The sequence below is a fragment of the Lissotriton helveticus genome, chromosome 6, assembly GCF_964261635.1.
Source record: "Lissotriton helveticus chromosome 6, aLisHel1.1, whole genome shotgun sequence".
Classification (NCBI taxonomy): Eukaryota; Metazoa; Chordata; class Amphibia; order Caudata; family Salamandridae; genus Lissotriton; species Lissotriton helveticus.
The window spans coordinates 1,697,087,254-1,697,105,282 of NC_136067.1; the positions used below are offsets into that span (position 1 = coordinate 1,697,087,254).

At 42.9% G+C, this 18,029-nt stretch overlaps 1 protein-coding gene across 7 annotated transcripts in view; it reads left to right on the plus strand.

Moving 5' to 3' along the window:
• Positions 1–18,029, plus strand: part of SPTLC3 (serine palmitoyltransferase long chain base subunit 3) — an 822,967-nt gene that overhangs the window by 740,515 nt on the left and 64,423 nt on the right. For all 7 annotated transcript variants that reach the window (XM_078649546.1, XM_078649545.1, XM_078649551.1 and 4 more), the window contains exon 10: positions 2,623–2,758. In XM_078649546.1, coding sequence (XP_078505672.1) covers positions 2,623–2,758 — 136 coding nt within the window. The remainder of the gene's footprint in view (positions 1–2,622; positions 2,759–18,029) is intronic.

The window sequence follows — 18,029 nt, forward strand, 5'->3', positions numbered from 1 at the left end:
CGCTGAAAACGCCCACAAAAAACAAAACATCTCTTTTTCTCTCACACACCAGTTTACAAAACCTCCACTTCTGCCTCCTTATCAGCCTTCCCACCCAGTGGCTGTTGACCCACTAAGATCGAACTAATCAAATATAATGGCCCCCCTCGTACATTAGATCTTACATTAGTCTTTAATAGAAAGTATAGCTACAGCTACCCTCAAAAGTTTTATTCACACACGACTAAAAAGCCATGCTAGACCACACCACTACAAAAGAGTCCCAAAACTTCATTACCACCACTCAAATGTGCTTAAAAAAGCAGCTGTGGAACTGTGAGTGGCAAGGAACTTCGAGGAATTTAATTGATATGAAATCAGACTACTTTTCCTCAAGGCCAAAAGTACCCCAACCTTCCATCTATACAAATTCAACAGTGGTCTTTAGTCAATCATCCTCAGTTCTAATAGACTTCTCTTCAGCTCCCGAACGTCTCGGAGTACTGAGGTTGTGTGGGCGTTTAAAACATTTCACCAGTACCTCGAACCACTTCAAAAAATCTTCTTTATCACCAGTTCCAACGAGAGCGGCCCTTTTAACGACCCCACCTCGCCGAATAAAGGCCATCCTGACCATAGGTCCTAGAGACTAACCTGAATATCATAACACTTAGCAAGATGCAATCTCGATGTTGCCACTTGACTCTTCTCTGCCCCAGGTCTTACCCTTATTCTTAACTATTTGCCTGTATCATCCCATGTCTCATGTTCTCGTTTGTAATTGCCTTTCCCCATCTTGCTCCACTTCCTCTAATTTCTCATCTGTTTTTAATTTCGTTCCTATCCTGAAGTCGTCCTCCAGTACATTTGCTTTGATTATTTTTTTTTAACACAGTGACAACTAATGTGCTTACAACGCTAAAAGGTTGCAACCATTCCTTGACCCAGCCATTTCTTATTGTATGAGTTGACCAGCCATTTTTTTGTTGTTTATATTACTTGCTTGCAATTTACGTTCACGTTAGCCATATTCCAGCAGGACCAACCCTCTTATAAGTAAGGCTGGACGGAATTTGCGTAGTCGCTTTACGCACAGTTTTGCGAAACGGTAAAATATCTCTGCAAACTATGCAGAATTCCTCGAGCATGCGGAATTGCTTGTTCCGCCTGTTCGCGATGTGTTTTTCTTGCTCGGGGACACTGTTTGTGTGTTCGGGGGAGAAGTATCTTGCGAAAATTGTCCATGCGGTCGCGGCCATCTTGTTTCACTTGTCCCGCCCGCTTGCGATGCGAGTTGCCTGTTCGTAAAAGCGGATGTCCGATGGCGCGTCCGAATAACATGTTCGCGATTGCACACTCTCGCGGGATCTCGTGGCCGGACGCAAACGGATAGGAAAACTCATCGGCGAACACAGGGATCCGGGTAAGTCGCTCCCGCGTGCGCGAACACGCATTTTGAAAGCGCAAACAAGGAAAAAATTCCGCTATGCTGCGGAACGCGGAATTGCAAAAATTCCGCGAGCGGAGCGGAATTTACCGCCCAGGGATACTTATATGATGGCAATTGTGACTGAGTTCTGCTATGCTTAATATATTATTTACTTTTTTGTTTTTTAACTTGTGGAATGTAGTGCTCTACAACTAAGATGGGTGGAGTTTCCTGCTTAATTACTCTGGCAGTATCCTAGTTCATATACGATTGATCCCCTGCATGAAGACGTTCAGTTTTCTAAAATCGTGAGGAACTAGCTACGTGGACTTCCCTCCCCAACCTGCAAATGCTCCAAAGGCCACAAATGTGACTTGCTGACATTTCACCAAATGCCAAACACTAACTCACTCTTGACACCGGTGTTTGCAGTGCAGTGATTGCTGCTTTTTTTTTAATATATATTTTTTTTATATACAGGGGGTGCCACCCTCATACATCCACTCCTCTTCCCAGCCTGCTGACAGGGACTTCCCCACCTAAACTGCAGCACTATTTAATGAGGCACTGCAGTGCATGCAATGAAATGTCTGTCGGCAGAAACAACGCAGCTCAAAATCCTCATAGCCTCAAATGCTGAGTCTAATCTCTCAAAAAAACAAAATGGGTTGTGCCATATATCCCCAGAGAATTTGGTAAATAAACGAAATATATGTGTACAGTAATCTCAAGGGGAAACCGGTCTCACAAGAAAAAATGTGCATGCACCGCATTCTCCAAGTGGTGCAAACCGATTTTCTCCAAAGACCTGAGTGAATCGGGCACAGGCACCGCTGCAGTGTACTCTCTGTTATGCTTGGTTAATGTAGCTCGGCATATAATGTTCAGTCTACCCAGGGCACAAGTCATGTACATCTCCCACTGCAACTGTTTCCAAGTACCAGATGGTTATTGTATAAAGTTATATTTTTATATTTGTTTCTGAATATACATAGTATATTTATGAACATATGGCACTATTTGGATGTAATGTAGAGGTTAGGAAGACTTGTATAAAAGATTTAAAAGACTTAAATGTTATGATTTTCCTGTACATGCATTTCATAGACATTTGCTCATGTATCCTTACAAGCCTATGCTGTTTAGAACTCTTCCTTTGCTGGCACTGTAGTTTTCTAATGCAAATATTAATAAGACCATATTTTTCTTTTCAGGCATTGAAAGAGTGCGACAACTTGCAGAAAACACTAAATACTTCAGGCAGAAGCTGAATTCAATGGGCTTCATTATTTATGGCAATGAGGATTCTCCAGTTGTTCCTTTGCTTATGTACCTGCCTGGCAAAGTGGGGTAAGCGTGCAGCCTTTTTCTTGCTACATTTCCAAAGCAGTTTGTAAACATGAAGCATTTGTGTTTTGTTCCTTGGTAAGGGTAATAATTGTGTTAAATCATTGCAATTTTTAGGTGCTTCCCATATTGACTGTATGTGTGTTCAGAGAGTTTATAATGAACTCTTCCTCTCCAGGTACCACAGGACATCGCTATTAGCTCATAGGAAGCTTATCTTCAGCAGTGGGAGGCTTCTGATCCCAGCAGAGATGGTATTTAGAATCTGTTAAGATGGTTCGTAATAATGAAAAGAGTATGACTAATCGGAAAAACAAGCTTTTAAACCTTTGCCACCAGCAATGAGATGTTTTTCGTATCCTTAGTGCACCAGAAATTACAATGCCAATGCCCTTAATTGTCTGTGACAGTATGGCCAATCAGAAATAAGTGCAGGGTTTATTGTTCAAAATGAGTTATGTGATTGCACTGAAAGGGTTTTTGGAAAAACTTGAATTACTAATAGTCCATTGAAGAGATGCTACTGGGTTTTCATTAAACAAAAACCATTTCAATCACGGAGAGGTAAGAGGCATTTTGCAGCGTTGAATGTCAATAGTCTGATGCATTACTACCTGCTTGTGAAGCTGAGGAGGAATCGCAGTAAAGCTGAAATGTGATGTGGTAATCAGTTGGAGGGGGGATGTCGTGGCTAGCATGCAAGTGTCAGTAGGAACTGGCGTTTTCTGATGGATACACCTTCCCACAGATACCTCACCTTATGAACTATCCCTTTAGGCTTCTGACTTGTCTGGAAAGCGTTTTTACCCCAAACAGAAGTTCACCAGGCTACTGGGTGGTGCCAGTCACTATTTAGCCTCCAGTCGTGTTGGCACTGGAATATATTGGGCGTTAACTGGTCCGCTTGCATGAGTGCCTCTTTTGACGCACCAAATTGATGTGGGTCTGAAACGCGCTCTCGGTTTGTCGACAGGTCATATATCTCCTCCAAAACATTCAGGTTTTAAGTCTTTCCAAATATGGTGAAGATGATGTATCCGGGTCCACATGACAACTGCTGGAAGGGAGAGTTCCCAGAAGATATTCCTACAAAAAAGTGTCATTGTAAGAAAAGTTTTCTTCTTCCCTTCGGAAACATTCCCAGAAACGTTCGTAGTCTTAATGGTAGTCCCTGATACAAAACTCTTTCTCGTCGTCGAGGGTCCTATTATTGAAAAAGATGAAACTAGGGCTTTAGTGTATCAGCAGACCCCCATGCAGATTGAGGTATTCCAGCTTGCTATACTGGATCTGTTCAAGATGGCTCTTGCAAACTTTGGGCCACCAGAGCTTGTTTCTGGTGATTTAGTTGCTCCAACTATGATACCTTCTAATGCTGCACCTCCATGAGCTCTGCACCTAAAAAGTTGTCAACATCCGAACCGACAACAGACTACAGTGTTGTTCTGAAAGCCTTTAATATCAGAACATAGCCATGTGGCAAAGATATTCCCTTGGCAGAGCACCTATCTAGTTCTCAAATTTGCATGAATGCTGCAGATATTTGGCTCCAACGCCCTCACAATGCTTGATACAGATTATGATCATGAAGAGTATGGTTATTTGGCAGCTGATAACCTTCCCAACTGAAAATGATGCTGGCTTGTATCTAGACATACCAAATGTGAGTGCCCTAGAAAATTAACCAGAAGGGGATATCCTACATCTCTCTATTCCTGCCTCAGAGAAGTCTTCTTTATGAATGTAGTGCATAAAGCGGCGGAAACCTTGGAATTTACATTGCCCTCTGCAGATGGGAAGTCTAGCATTTTGACAGCTCGTGCAACCCTCTTCCTCAGGGGTGGAGCATTTGCCTCTGTTCATGGAATAAATGGTGTTCGGGCCTGTCAGCGCACAGACATTATGGACCATATCAAAATGATTCACACGTTTCTTCTCATCCTTCACTAGTACATCTCGGAGTCCAAAAGTCCTTCATGAAGAAGAACACTAAATGCATTTTTAATGGTGCCTCTGATTAGGTATTCAGAAAAAGGTTAAATTGTAGGCAGGAGCATCTTTGCTAATGGAAGCCCATATCTCCACACTGCTAATTCCACCTACCTTCTGTGTCAGTATGTTCATGCCTTGTGATAATCAGTGACATTTAAATTAGTATGCTTGCTAGACCACATGAAAAAGCCGTTAACTGACACTGTCAATGACTGCTTGAATTCAGCCAAACAGATATTGAACTTTATTTACCATTGCACAATAAATCAAATCAATCAAAGAACACACTTGTCACGCTGCTTCAGCACACTTTGATGCATTCCTCTGGCTTCTTTTGTGATCTCCAAGACTTGGAAGCAGCTGTTCGGAGAAAAATCTGACTCCTACCAGAACAATTTCTGAAAGAGTAGAGCTACAGCCCGTGCATGGAGCCTAGCTTCCTGATCCCATCTGTCTGGCTACTCCATGGTGATGCAGTCCCAGCAGAAATAGCCTACTCCTCTTGCCCAGACATGCCAGGGGCTACAGCACTCCTTTCTGGGCATAGATGTATTTAAGGAATGAAACCAACCGCAGTAGAGGGAGTCCCAACCATCCTTTGCTGGCTCTGCTGCCTCAACACCACTCGGACGTTGCCTTTCACATCATTATCTTCTGGTGTAGCAGAGGGTCTTACATCTTTCCACAGCTATGAGGCAACTGAAGTGCATTGCTGTGCCATCCAGGTTATCCACAAGGGCTATGTCCTACCCTTCCTGTCCTTTCCTTCCGTCTGCCGTCCTTCCAATAGGACATGCTCTGTCGCACAGACTTCAATTTTTAGATGAGGGAGTCTTTTCCCTGTTGAACAAATGGACCATAGAGGTTGTCCCTCTAAAAGAAGAGGACACATGATTCTATTCTGTTCACTTTGTTGCCCCCCAAGAACGAGGGAGGTCTGAGACCCATTCTGGATGTTCCCCTTCTGACCGTGATCATTTGACAGAATAAATTAAAAAATACTGCCCCAGAGCCAGTTTCTAATGACCGTGAGGGAGGCTGGTTGGAATCCCAGATTCTTCCAGTTCTTCCTGCCCACAGACGTTAAATATTGTTTGGGGGGGGGGGGGGGGGGGGGGGGATCACGGCACTAGCGATTCATGGTTCTATTGTTCGAAGGGCTGTCGGTAGTGGTGGCATCATAGTGATGATCAGGAGTCCATGAAGCTCTGTACTTGGACAACTGACTAGTGAAATAGGAGTGCCCGATGCTAGTCAGGAATACCTTTAGTGGATGATGATTTACTATTGTGACTTGTCGTGATTATTATGCATCCTCTCCAGAGTTCCAAGTCCCTGCTGCTCGGTCTGCGAGTGAGCTCATTGGATGGTTGGAATGTTAAGTGTTTGTGCTTGGAAGAGTGGACAGCTGGATTGAAAAGGGCTGAGCAGCAGGATATTGCTCCTTGTGGGGCTCTACCTGATTTACTTGTAACCTGGTCTGAACCTAATAAACCTACATATTTTGTAACCTACAAGACTACATCCTAGATTGTAATACTGGCGACAAACGTAAAAAAACTACGCATGAAGAACAAGAAACTATCAGCAAACTTGTGGAACTGCTTAAGTAATGAAAGAATGGGTAGCTGAAAAGGGGATACTTGCTTAGGTGCAATATGGGTTCAGGAAGGGCAGAGGAACGCTGGACCAATGTCTGAACTTGGCTCTCCTAGCAGCAAAATATACGCAGGCCAAGCAAGAAAGTTTTTATATGGCATTAATGAACCTTTTGTCCGCTTTTGACTGTGTCAATCACAATAAGTTGTGGTATATAATGGAGCAAATGGGGTGGATATCGCAATTATCTGCTTTATTAGACAAATGTATATAGGAGCCTCTGCAAGGGTGCGTCATGGTAAACAAGGAGAGTGCACCAGACCATTCACTATTGCAAATGGTGTAAGACAGGGCTGCATACTCGCACCCTTTTTGTTCTCGCTATATACTAATAGCCTAAATAACATCCTGGTGCAAAAATCTATAGATACGCCGAGAGCCAATACGACTCATTTCCCAATTTTATTGTATGGAGATGATGTGGTTTTACTTGCCCGAACACCCCTTTCCTTACTAAAGAGTATTACGAACTACGCCCTTTTCATGAAGAACCTAGATTCATATTTTAACAAAACAGTATTTTGTTAAGTCTATTGGGGAAGAAGGATAACAAGTGCAAAGTATAATATTGAAATGTAGAGAATTTCTCTTATCTAGGTTTGATTTTTGACACTAGATTTGAAGTCTATGGTGACCTCGAGCTACACAGATGAGGAAAAGTATAGCTGCAATTGTTTGATTTGCTTCTAACCTGCGTAATAAACCAATACATGAGATGGATAGAATTTTTTGGGCAAAACCAGTTTCCGTAGCAAAGTATGGGGCTGCAATCTGGGGTACAACTCAAGTGGATAACTTACAAATGATAGAGGACAGATTTGCCAAACGATTACAGTCTGTCCCAAAGGCTTCTACAAATTACATAATCCATAAAGAGTTAGCATTACCATACATTACGGATATAATTAAATTAGCCCCTTTGCTACTATGGTTGTCTATGGAAAACAGGAGGGACAGCCAAACCAACTAATCCTGAGGGACGTAATGAAAATGGAGCATGCCTCAAAAGTCATTTGGCTACTATAGATAGGTGTACCCATGAATCGATGGGGTTGGGGGATCTTTATGCCCACCCTGAACATTGTGATTCTTGGAGTAAGATTAGACTAAAAAGGATTTTCCTAGAGAAATGTGCACAATATAGGTGGAATAGATACAGAGAAAAGGTAACAGTAATTGCTTATAATGCGAACCCACCAACTTTACATGGCCCATCTTCATACCTTACCAGAAAATAATCATCACGATTTATTTTGACAAGATTCCGTTTTAACTATGTGACATTAATGTTGGGCTACCCTGCAAATGTCTTTTCCCAAAATCAGTTGGATTGTTGCCCCTGTGACAAAGTGTCAAAACAATCAATTGTACGTATTTTATTTTTTTGCCAATTGTATGTAAAGGAAAGAAAGATTTATTATCCCCTTTTTTAAGTATGTTTGTCTCCGCAGCTATATCACTGCATTGTCCATTATGCAACAGCTAGATACACCTTATGTGTGCTTTGTAACTGCTTCCCTTTTATGTGCAGCCTCAAAAACTCGCAAAAACTAGTTACCCCGCTGATGAAATGTATTTTTTACATAGATAAGAATTGTATGTGACATTTTATCGCTTTAGGTTTTTAAGAAAGGATAATGCCTATGATACCCTTTAGCTTAATTTATTGAATTATCATTTGCACTGTGTACTTTTATGCATTTTTCTTAAATGCAAGATAGTTATTTAAACTAAGTGGATTACAAAACAAAAGAGATCGAAGCCTGTGAGGAAGGATTGTGCCTGGTAGCCCCAACAGTGTCGATTACACCAGACAGCCTACAGTCCAGAGCATTTTCACATGCCAGCATAAATTGTGCAACAGATCTAGAGGGTGGCTGCTGAGTTGAAAAAACTATGATTGAGGTTCGTATGTACGAGAAGATTTCATGGTTGGCTAGTCATGCAGAGGGAAGTGAACAGGCAGCACTGTGATACAAATAATGCAGCAAGTTATGAAGTGAGCGAACCAGCAGCATGAAATTAACCTTTGTCGTGATCACTAAGGAAGGATCTCTACTGCAGAAGGAGTATGGTGGACATCAGCTCAGACGCTGGCTCGAGCTGTGAATAAATGTTGGCATCAGTGAAAATTGCCGCTCAGCTTTATTAGAACCAGACAAGATTATAGTGGTTCCTTGCTATGGTGGAGAGACATTGTTGAATTTTCTCTGGGATTTTGTTCAGTGGTGAGTGACTTTCACATATTGAGCAAGAATTATCGCACCACAACTACCTTACTTTGGGGTAGTGTAGGCCCAGGGATTCTAAGCTGAGGAGGGAGGTTACAACGTGTGGGGCACATACTAGAGTCGTTTTGAAGGTGCTAAACTGCAACTGCTAATCCTCTTGTGGCAACTGAGGAGCAATTGAACTGTTCCAGTTGGTCTTATTGTTGATATTCAGGGTTGGATGTCGGTGAGAGGTGGCTCACCAGAGTGGGGGGTATCTTGATGTGTTACCTCAGTATGTTTTTAATGCCATGCTTAATTCTCTTCCCAGTCATGTTGGGTAGGCAGAAGATGGAGTGTGTGTACGGTGATATGCTTGTCCTAAAGTGTGACCATGCTGTGACGTGTTGGTCCTGGAGTGTGACCGTGTTGGTTGAGTGACATTGAGGTGATGTGTGATTTTACCACCCTTCCTAAGGGGTTAAGGGTGTAGGGGCATGTGTTTAGCCAAAGGTTCCACCCTTCCTAAGGGGTTAAGGGTGTGGAGGCAGGTATTTAGCCCAAGGTTTCACCCTTCCTTATGGATTAAGGGTGTAGGGGCATGTGTTTAGCCCACGGTTCCACCCTTCCTAAGGGGCTATGGGTGTTGGGGCATGTATTTAGCCCAAGGTTGTACAAGTGTACATTTTCTCTGTCCTATTTACTATACAGGAGGAGGAGAGTGTGTCGAGTGACGTTAATGTGAAGACCAGGCACTTTGACAGTTTGTGCTGGAATTTTTGCTATATCATCATTGAGCTTGCCAGTTTATTCCTTAGTACTCCTCTCAGTTTGCTGCTGTGTTCTGATGTTTGCCTAGCAAAATTATCTGCTGAGCATTTTATCCAGGGAGATCTGGATTTGCTGCATGAGTTTGTTTTTGCTTGTGTGTCAGGGTGTGGTGAGTGTGGTAACCCTGTTTGGTGAATGTGTCCTATACTCTGAGGTGTGCATATTGTATAAAGTATTACACTGTGAAGTACCCCTTTGCGTTGGAATGAGTTTGGGTCTGTTGAGAGACTGAGTGAGATGTTTGGGACTGTGCGTGTTGTACTACATTTTCTGAGATTCCCGGAGCTAGTGGGAATGTAATGGGTTTAAAGATACCCTGTGATGGGTTTAAAGATACCCTGTTATGGTTTGAGAGATACCCTTTGTGGAGGTCCCGAGGTGAGACCTGGTCCTGCCGGGAGTTGTGTAAGTGCAGTAGAGGATTTGGAGTCCCTGGTCCTGCTGTGAGAGTGGCTGCAGTAAAGAGTGTGAAGTCCCTGGTCCTGCTGTAAGTGTTTAGAGACACTGATTGATATTTTTCTGTTGTCCTTCTGAGAGGTTAAGGATGTGTAGTGTAGGGATATGTGTATTGCACCCTTATGTTAGGGTTGTCCCTCCTGAGTGATTAAGGGCTTTTTACAGGAGCATGTGTGTTGCAACTTGATGTTGTGAGGTGAATGAGTTAGTGGTGTTATTAGCTTCCTAGTTCTGCTGAAGATTGCATGATGTGAATATCTATGTATTCTAATGTTCATAGGACTGTTTTATCATATTGTGTCATCTCTTGCCCTTTTAATTTGATATTAATCTAGAAGTAATATCTATGGGACTCGATTGTTTTATTTGAATTTTCTATTGTTTCTTTAACAGAGGGAGATGTGTTGTGACTTGTCTTGGTTACTATGCATACTCCCCAGAGTTCCAAGTCCCAGCGGCTCAGCCAGTGAGTGAGCTCATTATATGGTTGGAATGGTAAGAGTGTTTGTGCTTGGAAGAGTGGACAGTATGTGTGCTGTGGCTAATAACATCCCAGGATATGCAAGCATGTTAAGTGCTGTCAGAGCCGGCTTTAGGACAGTGCGACCCGTGCGACCGCACTGGTCGCTGACCTGTGAAGGGGCTGCTGACCTGTGGAGGGGCTGCTGACCTATGGAGGGGGCGCTGACATGTTGACTTGTGGAGGGGGCGCTGACCTCAGGGGGTGTGGGCGCAGTGTTTAGCAATAACTTATTATTGGAGAGATGAAGGGCACTTTTGCCCTGTGGTAGTGGGAGAATCTGAAGAGGTGGTCATAGATGTGGGGGCGCCAAAAATGATTGTTGCACCGGGCGCCACCAGAGCTGAAGCCGGCCCTGAGTGCTGTATTTCAAACTGTTGATGCTCTCTGTTTATCTCTGGACTCCTCATGGGAAACAGAAAAGGTCCAGGAACCAGCACTATGATTAGAGCCTGAGAGACTCTGGCATAATCATGTCGGGAGGTGGGGTCAAGGCTGCAGCTGCACAGAGCCACCTGATGGCGTTGGAGGGCTATTGTTGCTATATTAAAAAACTTTCCAAATCAGTGTGAATCTTGGAGGGATAGTTCATAAAATTAGGAATCTGCAGGAAGTTTATGGACATACCAGGAATATGGTTACTTCAAGTAAGTCATTTTCCATACAGTACGGAAGTTTATGGACATACCAGGAATATGGTTACTTCAAGTAAGTCATTTTCCATACAGTACCTCTGCTGTTGGGAATGAGGGAATAAGGGCAGTACCTTAGGTAGCACATCAAACCACGGCCTCTGTATAAACTGATATCCAAACTAGTAGCCCGCATGCACTGCATCTTTTGATACTTGAAGGTAACTGAACCAATAATGTGGTTGAAATATATTGCGATAATTTTTCGTTTTTGTTGCTTGCTCTCACAGCCTGTTGGTTGTGTCTGGGTTTAATTTGTACTGGTTTCTGCCAGTGCTCATACAGCAAATGTTTGAGTAACATTAGAGGCCAGATGGAATATAAATTGACGCCTTCTGTATTTTTTTCTGTCAGTTGTATATATTAGAACATATTTTTGGGGAATTTGCATGCAGTCAAAGGTGAACCAAGTGCAGACGACGCAGTGCTCAAACGTGAAACAATTAGAAGGGCTGAGCAGCAAGATGCTGCTCCTGGTGGGGCTCTACCTGATTTACTTATAACCTGATCTGAACCTAATAAACCTACATCTTTTGTAACCTATAAGACTACATCCTTGAATGTAACACTTACCTCCACAACTTGGGCTTTACTTCCAACATCCAGAATTCTAACTTCTCGCCGATGCAAAGCAAATCTTATTTTCCTCCTAAGAGTATTGCAGATATCCAGGAGGTGATAGTGAGGTTTCTAAGACTCTGACGCTGATCCTGGTCTCGCAGGTATTTCAACTGTATGGCCTCAGACCCTTGTGCATTGTGTTGGTGCCACATGCTAGATGACAACCCTTCAGTCTCACAACTCAGGTGTAGATCTCCTACCCCTGCTCATCCAGATATGCACTGGTCTGTCATTCTTTAGCCTTCTCCTGGCATTGGCTACCACTGTCCCGCTCGGTTGAGGTGCTTATATAATTGAAAGATGGTGTGTGGGTCTTGGTAGACGATGGGGCAGCGATTGCAAATAAATGTGCTTGTGTTGCCAGCGGTCTGTTTTGAAATTAAGGTGCTTCTTGCTTCCATGGCAGGGAGCCTTATTCCGATGTTCTCAGACTATACCATTACCATACATTATATCAATAGGCATGTCCGTGTGGGTTTCGTGGACCCTGTTTTGGGAGGCAATTCACCTGGGCTCTGCAATGGAGATTCATCCCGGTAGCAGCTTACCTATCAGGGTTGCTGACCATGAGGGCAAATGCTCTGTCGCGTCTCCCTAAAGGACCACCAAAGGGAACTACGCCCCAAAGTTAGTCAACCTGCTCCAACTAGGGGTTTCCATTCATAGATTTCTTTACCCTGGCCCAGAACATTAAGTATCCTCAGTTATGTGCCATACACTTCCCACTGACTTGTTTCACTGGTAATGCAGTCATGCTCAGCTGACCTCGGGGCCTGCTGTATGCATTTCTGTTGATTCTGCTTCTGCCAAAGCACTGTGGAAGGTGCAGGAAGATAAGAGCACAGCTGATTCTGGTTACCCCAGATTGGGCTAAGAAGATGTGTACACTGATCTGTTGGCATTCTGCCGCTCCTTCCTCTTCCATGCATAGCAAAACCAGTCTTTCAGCAGAATGGTCAGGTTCTTCACCTCAGCCCTCAAACACAGTGGCTGCATGTTTGGAGATTGAGCAGTGCCAGTTAGTCCTTTTGACTTTCTGGTGAATTCATAGACCTCATTTTGGCAACCAGGAAGCCCGCTACCAAATCAATCTGTGGAAGCCATTCGGCAAAATTCATTCAGTAGTGCAAGTGGAAAGGCATCACATCCTTTAAATCTCACCTTTCCTGTGTTTGTCAATTAGTGTTGTCCTTGGCACACCAGGGTCTAGCAGTGGCTACAAATAAGGACTATCTGGCAGCCCTTTCTGTCTTCCAGGGGCAGCTCCTCTGTTATGGCGGAGGAGCATTTCCCCCCTCTGCCAGCAGCGTAAAAAAACAATAATAAACCAGCGTTTATTATAGTTTTATTTTGTTACCAGGAGTCTTAGGGGGAAGGGCCAGGGGGATAACAGGCACCCATGGGAAGTGGTATGCACTGTTATCAATGCGCATCACGATTTGGCTGGCCAGCCGTCTCAGACTGGCCAAACAGTCATGCGCTTGATCCTCTCTCAAACCTAGCTGCATTGCTGGGTTGGAGACAGCAAAGCACGGGCTACCAGTCTCCCTGGGAGAGCAAATCACCGGTGCTCAGCCAATTGTGAAGCTGCTCTCATGCGTGAGAGCAGCTTCAGGATTGGCTGCAGGGGAGTCTGGGAGTCTCTGCCTTCAGTGGAGACACGAGAGCAGCAGAAGACAGCGATGTGGCAGGTAAGTTTTTTTTTTTTTTTTTTTTTTTTTTTTAAACCTTTTTTTAATTGTTGGTCGTCTTCTCACTTTCCCCACCTACCCCTTCCCTCCCCTCCCCTCTGACACCAGCCGCTACTGCTGCCTTCTTGTGTCTAGCTGAATAACTTTTCCTGTTTAGATCACCACCGTAGGTGCATTCTCTGTAAGGGTTGCTTTACTCCTCACACTCCATTTATCATTCCTCGTGGGATTTTAGTCTGTTGACTTTCTTACTGGCATTCCCATTCGAGCAGATAAGTAGTTGCTCGGTTTTACTTCTTACCCTGTAGACAATTTTGTTGGTGGCAGTAACTTCAGTGCAGAGGGTTGGATAACTTTAGCCCCTATATGCTGCTTCTTCACACCTTACCCTCCTGCGTACCCAAGGTGGTTTCCACGTTTTGTAAAGCTCTTTTGGTTAACCTTCCATCTTTCTTCCCTTCTCCATATTTAATAAAAGAAGAGTAATTACATATACTGGACTCCAGACAAGCAGTATCTTATGACATTGATCGCACTTGCCAGACAGAGTGAATAATCAGCTCTTTGTGGGCTTGACCAGAGCTAAGAAGGGCAAGGCAGTAATCAAATACACCATGTGCATTGGGGTCATCCTTTATATAAACATCTGGTACACCTTGGTAAAGAGAGACCCTGCAGATGGCATTTATGTTGACGCCACTTGACCCATCACTACCTACACAACTCTCTCCAGAGGTGTCGCAGTTGCGGACATCTGCTTGGCAGTTATGTGGTCATCTTGGCATACTTATGCCAAGCACTGCTACCTCCAAATATATATGAAAACACTTTACAATCCCCTAGTTCTACATTAACTTCCTTATTATGAAATTCGGGGTGCTGTAAATACATCAGTCTCTCCTATTTAAAAGAGTTTGTTCAACAGAAATGAAGGGGAGGTGTTAGAAAAGTGAAGGAAAGGTAATCCAAGCTCCAGGAAACACTCAAAACGGTAATGGATATTTTCTCCATTTATTCAGTCTCCATCGAAGTGACAGACATAATGTAAGTTGCAGGTACACAGTTGAAGGACCCAACGGCATAACGAAACCCCTATATATACAAACATGCACAATTCAAAACTATACTCACCACGAGCCCCAACAACCATGTCGCCTCAAAGGAAAACACAGACACACCAGAAGACAATGCGTGTGTCTCCGCTTGCCAGATTCAAGGAATAACATAGAAAGCACATGCATGCGAGCAACCACACGTCACACGCTCTCGTGTTTGTAACACACTTTCCCCCCTTAAAACAGATATTATTTTTTTTTCGCTGAGAACATACTGCAAATTTTACAGATAATCGTTTTGATCTATCATTTTTGGGTCATTGGCTTTAGTGCGTCCCCAGCTCACACATTGATCGAAATTTCTTACATCTAAAAATACATTGCTTTCAGAAGTGTTACAACTCACAGTTTTACGTTTAAACAATGACACTCTGTTGAGGTTTCATACATTGCCCCCCCTCAACACGAACAGCATTCCTAAAAATTTGTAAAACCTGCATAGGATTCAACCATACACTCTTGCCCTTTCCATCAGATTTGGATTTTTTTATACGCACATCATAACCAATGTTTACTTTTTGCTTGCTTGCAGAACCCCTTCTGCAACTCCGGTCTTGCTTCATTTTGGTTTTGTAATCCTTCATTTTACGTCTAATTTCCTTGTAATCCAACTCAGTATCATCAATTGTTGTGCTACACTGGTTTTTTAACCACCATGGCACAAATTTAGACGCTGCTTTGCGCCCCTAAGCAGTTCAAAAGGACTGACTGAAGTGATAGCATTAGGAGCTGTTCTATAGGCTAGAAGCATAGACTGTAACGCAATCTTCCAATTAACACCGCTCTTGACACTTAATTAATTGGCTTCCTTAACTACCCTGTTAAAGCGTTCCACTTGACCATTGGCCTCAGGATGGAACACAGCAATTCTCCTATGTGACGCGCCACATTTGGTGAGATAATCTTCCAAAAATCTGCATACAAATTGTGGTCCATTGTCTGTGACCAACTCTTGTGGAATTCCTTTCCTGCAAAATAAACTATCCAAAAATTCAACTTCAACCTCAGAGGTTACATCCTTCACCATCTTGACCCCAGGCCGCTTAGAATAGTAATCAATGAGAACCAATCAACATGATTCTTGTTTGGGTAAAACAGCAAACGGTCCAATAATGTCAACCTAGTTTCCGCAAAGGACCATCACGAAACTCAACAGGGTGCGGATCAGCACAAAGAGCTCTTGCAGATTTATCACTCATTGCACATTGTTGGCACAACCTTACTTGTTGTTCAACGCATGAGTCAATTCCTGGTCACCAAAAACATTCTTTAACTCTTCTTCTTGTACTGGAAATTCCTAAATGTCCTTCGTGTGCTAAACCAGTAATAGAATTCCTTAGGCTAAAAGGTGGAACAAATGTATCCCCCTAACAACTATGCCATTTTCAACCACTAGCTCCTCGCGTACTTTGAAATACCCAGACAAATCATTTTTAATTTTCCTTTATTCTGGCCACCCTTTAAATGTATATTCTTACAACAGTCTTGAGTTCAATATCTTTCTCCACCTCGACTAACCATTTATCCTCTTGAACAATAGGAAAGAATTGCCAAACAAATTGACATCCTTGCTTGTGAATGCTACTTCACAATGTATTTTTTCATCTTTCTCAGAGCAGTGTGTGGCTAAAGGTAACCTTGACATGCAATCGACATTTACATTATTTTTCCCATTCACATACTCCATTTGATAGCAAAACTATCAATCTAGAAGCTAACCCTGCCAACCTTGCTGACATGTTACAACCTCCACCTGGTGCCATCATGTATACTAGCGGTTTGTGGTCAGTTTTTATGACAAACTTAGTTCCCCATAAAAAGGTCCTGAAATGTTCAGCACCCCAAACACAAACTAAAAGTTATTTATCTATTACAGAATAGTTTTTCTCTGTATCACTTAAAGCTCTTGATGCTTAAGCTACTATCCATTCCCTCCCATTATTTCGTTGCATTAGTACACCACCCAATCCACTATTGCTAGTATCAACCATCACAATACTTTGCTTACGAATCACAAAAGGTTTTAAACGAGGAGCATTAATTACACATTCTTTCAACATTGAAAAGGCAGTGCACATTTCTTGAGATACATTTTGCCTAAAATTCAGTTAAACTAAGAAATGCCACTAATTGTTAATTAGAACTAGAGGTGGGGGCATTGATGATACTGTCGACATGGCTCCTCTTGGCTTTAATACCTTCCCCACTAATGTTGTGCCCAAGATATTCTACTTCCAATTTTTTTAATCTGCACCTGTCGGTTTGTAAAGTAAGCTCTTTTGATGACATTGCTGAAAGGACTTACTTCAAATTGTGATCATGATCTTCATGGTCTTTACCAAGAACTAGAATGCCATCTTGGAATGCGACAGCTCCAGATAAACCCTCCAATGTTTCCTTCATAAGTCTCTGGAAAACTGAGGCTGTGCTGGCAAGCCCAAATGGCATTCTACAAAATCTGAATAATCCTTCAGGTCTAATGAATGCAGTAAAGTTCTTAGATTCATCATCCAAAATGACTTGAACGTCTGATCTCAACCAGTCGGAAAACGAACACCAGGGCCAACAAGTCTCCCAAGAATAGCTTTTTTGGAATCCTTAGTTCCCACTTAGAGGCCCTCATAAAGAATATTGCCTATTATACCAGGAAAATAGAGGATGCATAGAAGACTCAAATGGCATAGGAAAGTCCTAGCAGAAAGGTGGAACACATGCAATAAATATGGAATCTACAAATGATTCTACCTTTCTGTCACTGCCTTGGTGAAGTTTGTGGTGTAAGGCCAATAGGCATAACTGCAAACTGGTACTGGAATCCCACTACAAAGTGGAGGAACATTGTGTAGCCCTCCCAGAAGTGACTATATAAGTAGGTATCCTTGCGATATCTAGACAATAACCACTATTTTATGTTCGACTTGCAGCATTACAACCTTTCACAATTTGAACTTCACCCTCGAGAATGAGTACAGGTGTCATAGAACTAACCGGTATTGCAAGCCTTTCTTGGGTACCAGAAAATAGGATGCTCACCATCTTTTTCCAGAGTGGTTACCCAATAGCTTCTTGACTGATCTTTTTAACAGCAGAAACAGCTCAGTAAAAGCTTGTGGGTAGGTGGACAGCAACAGAAAGTGGGAGGTTCAGGAATGTGAGGGAGTACCCACTGAGGTGAACAGCTTATCACTATCACAAGAAGTCAGTCATAACCTCTACCTCTCACTGGGAAGGGAAGACCGAGGCAGGAAAACTCACTCAAATGGTTTCACAGAAGCGCAGACAGAGGTCATCATTTACATTTTGGACCTGCTTATCTAAGACTGAAAATAAGGTGGCTGTGTAGGTAGGTAAAAGTGCTGAAAATATGGTCTGTCTAACCTAACCTCTGAATTTGTTGAAAAAAAGCAGAATGGTGGATCCGAATGCACAGCTGACTGCTAAACTCAGAATAAACCTTGCAGTACTTGTCCTTGTGCCCAAAAAGACG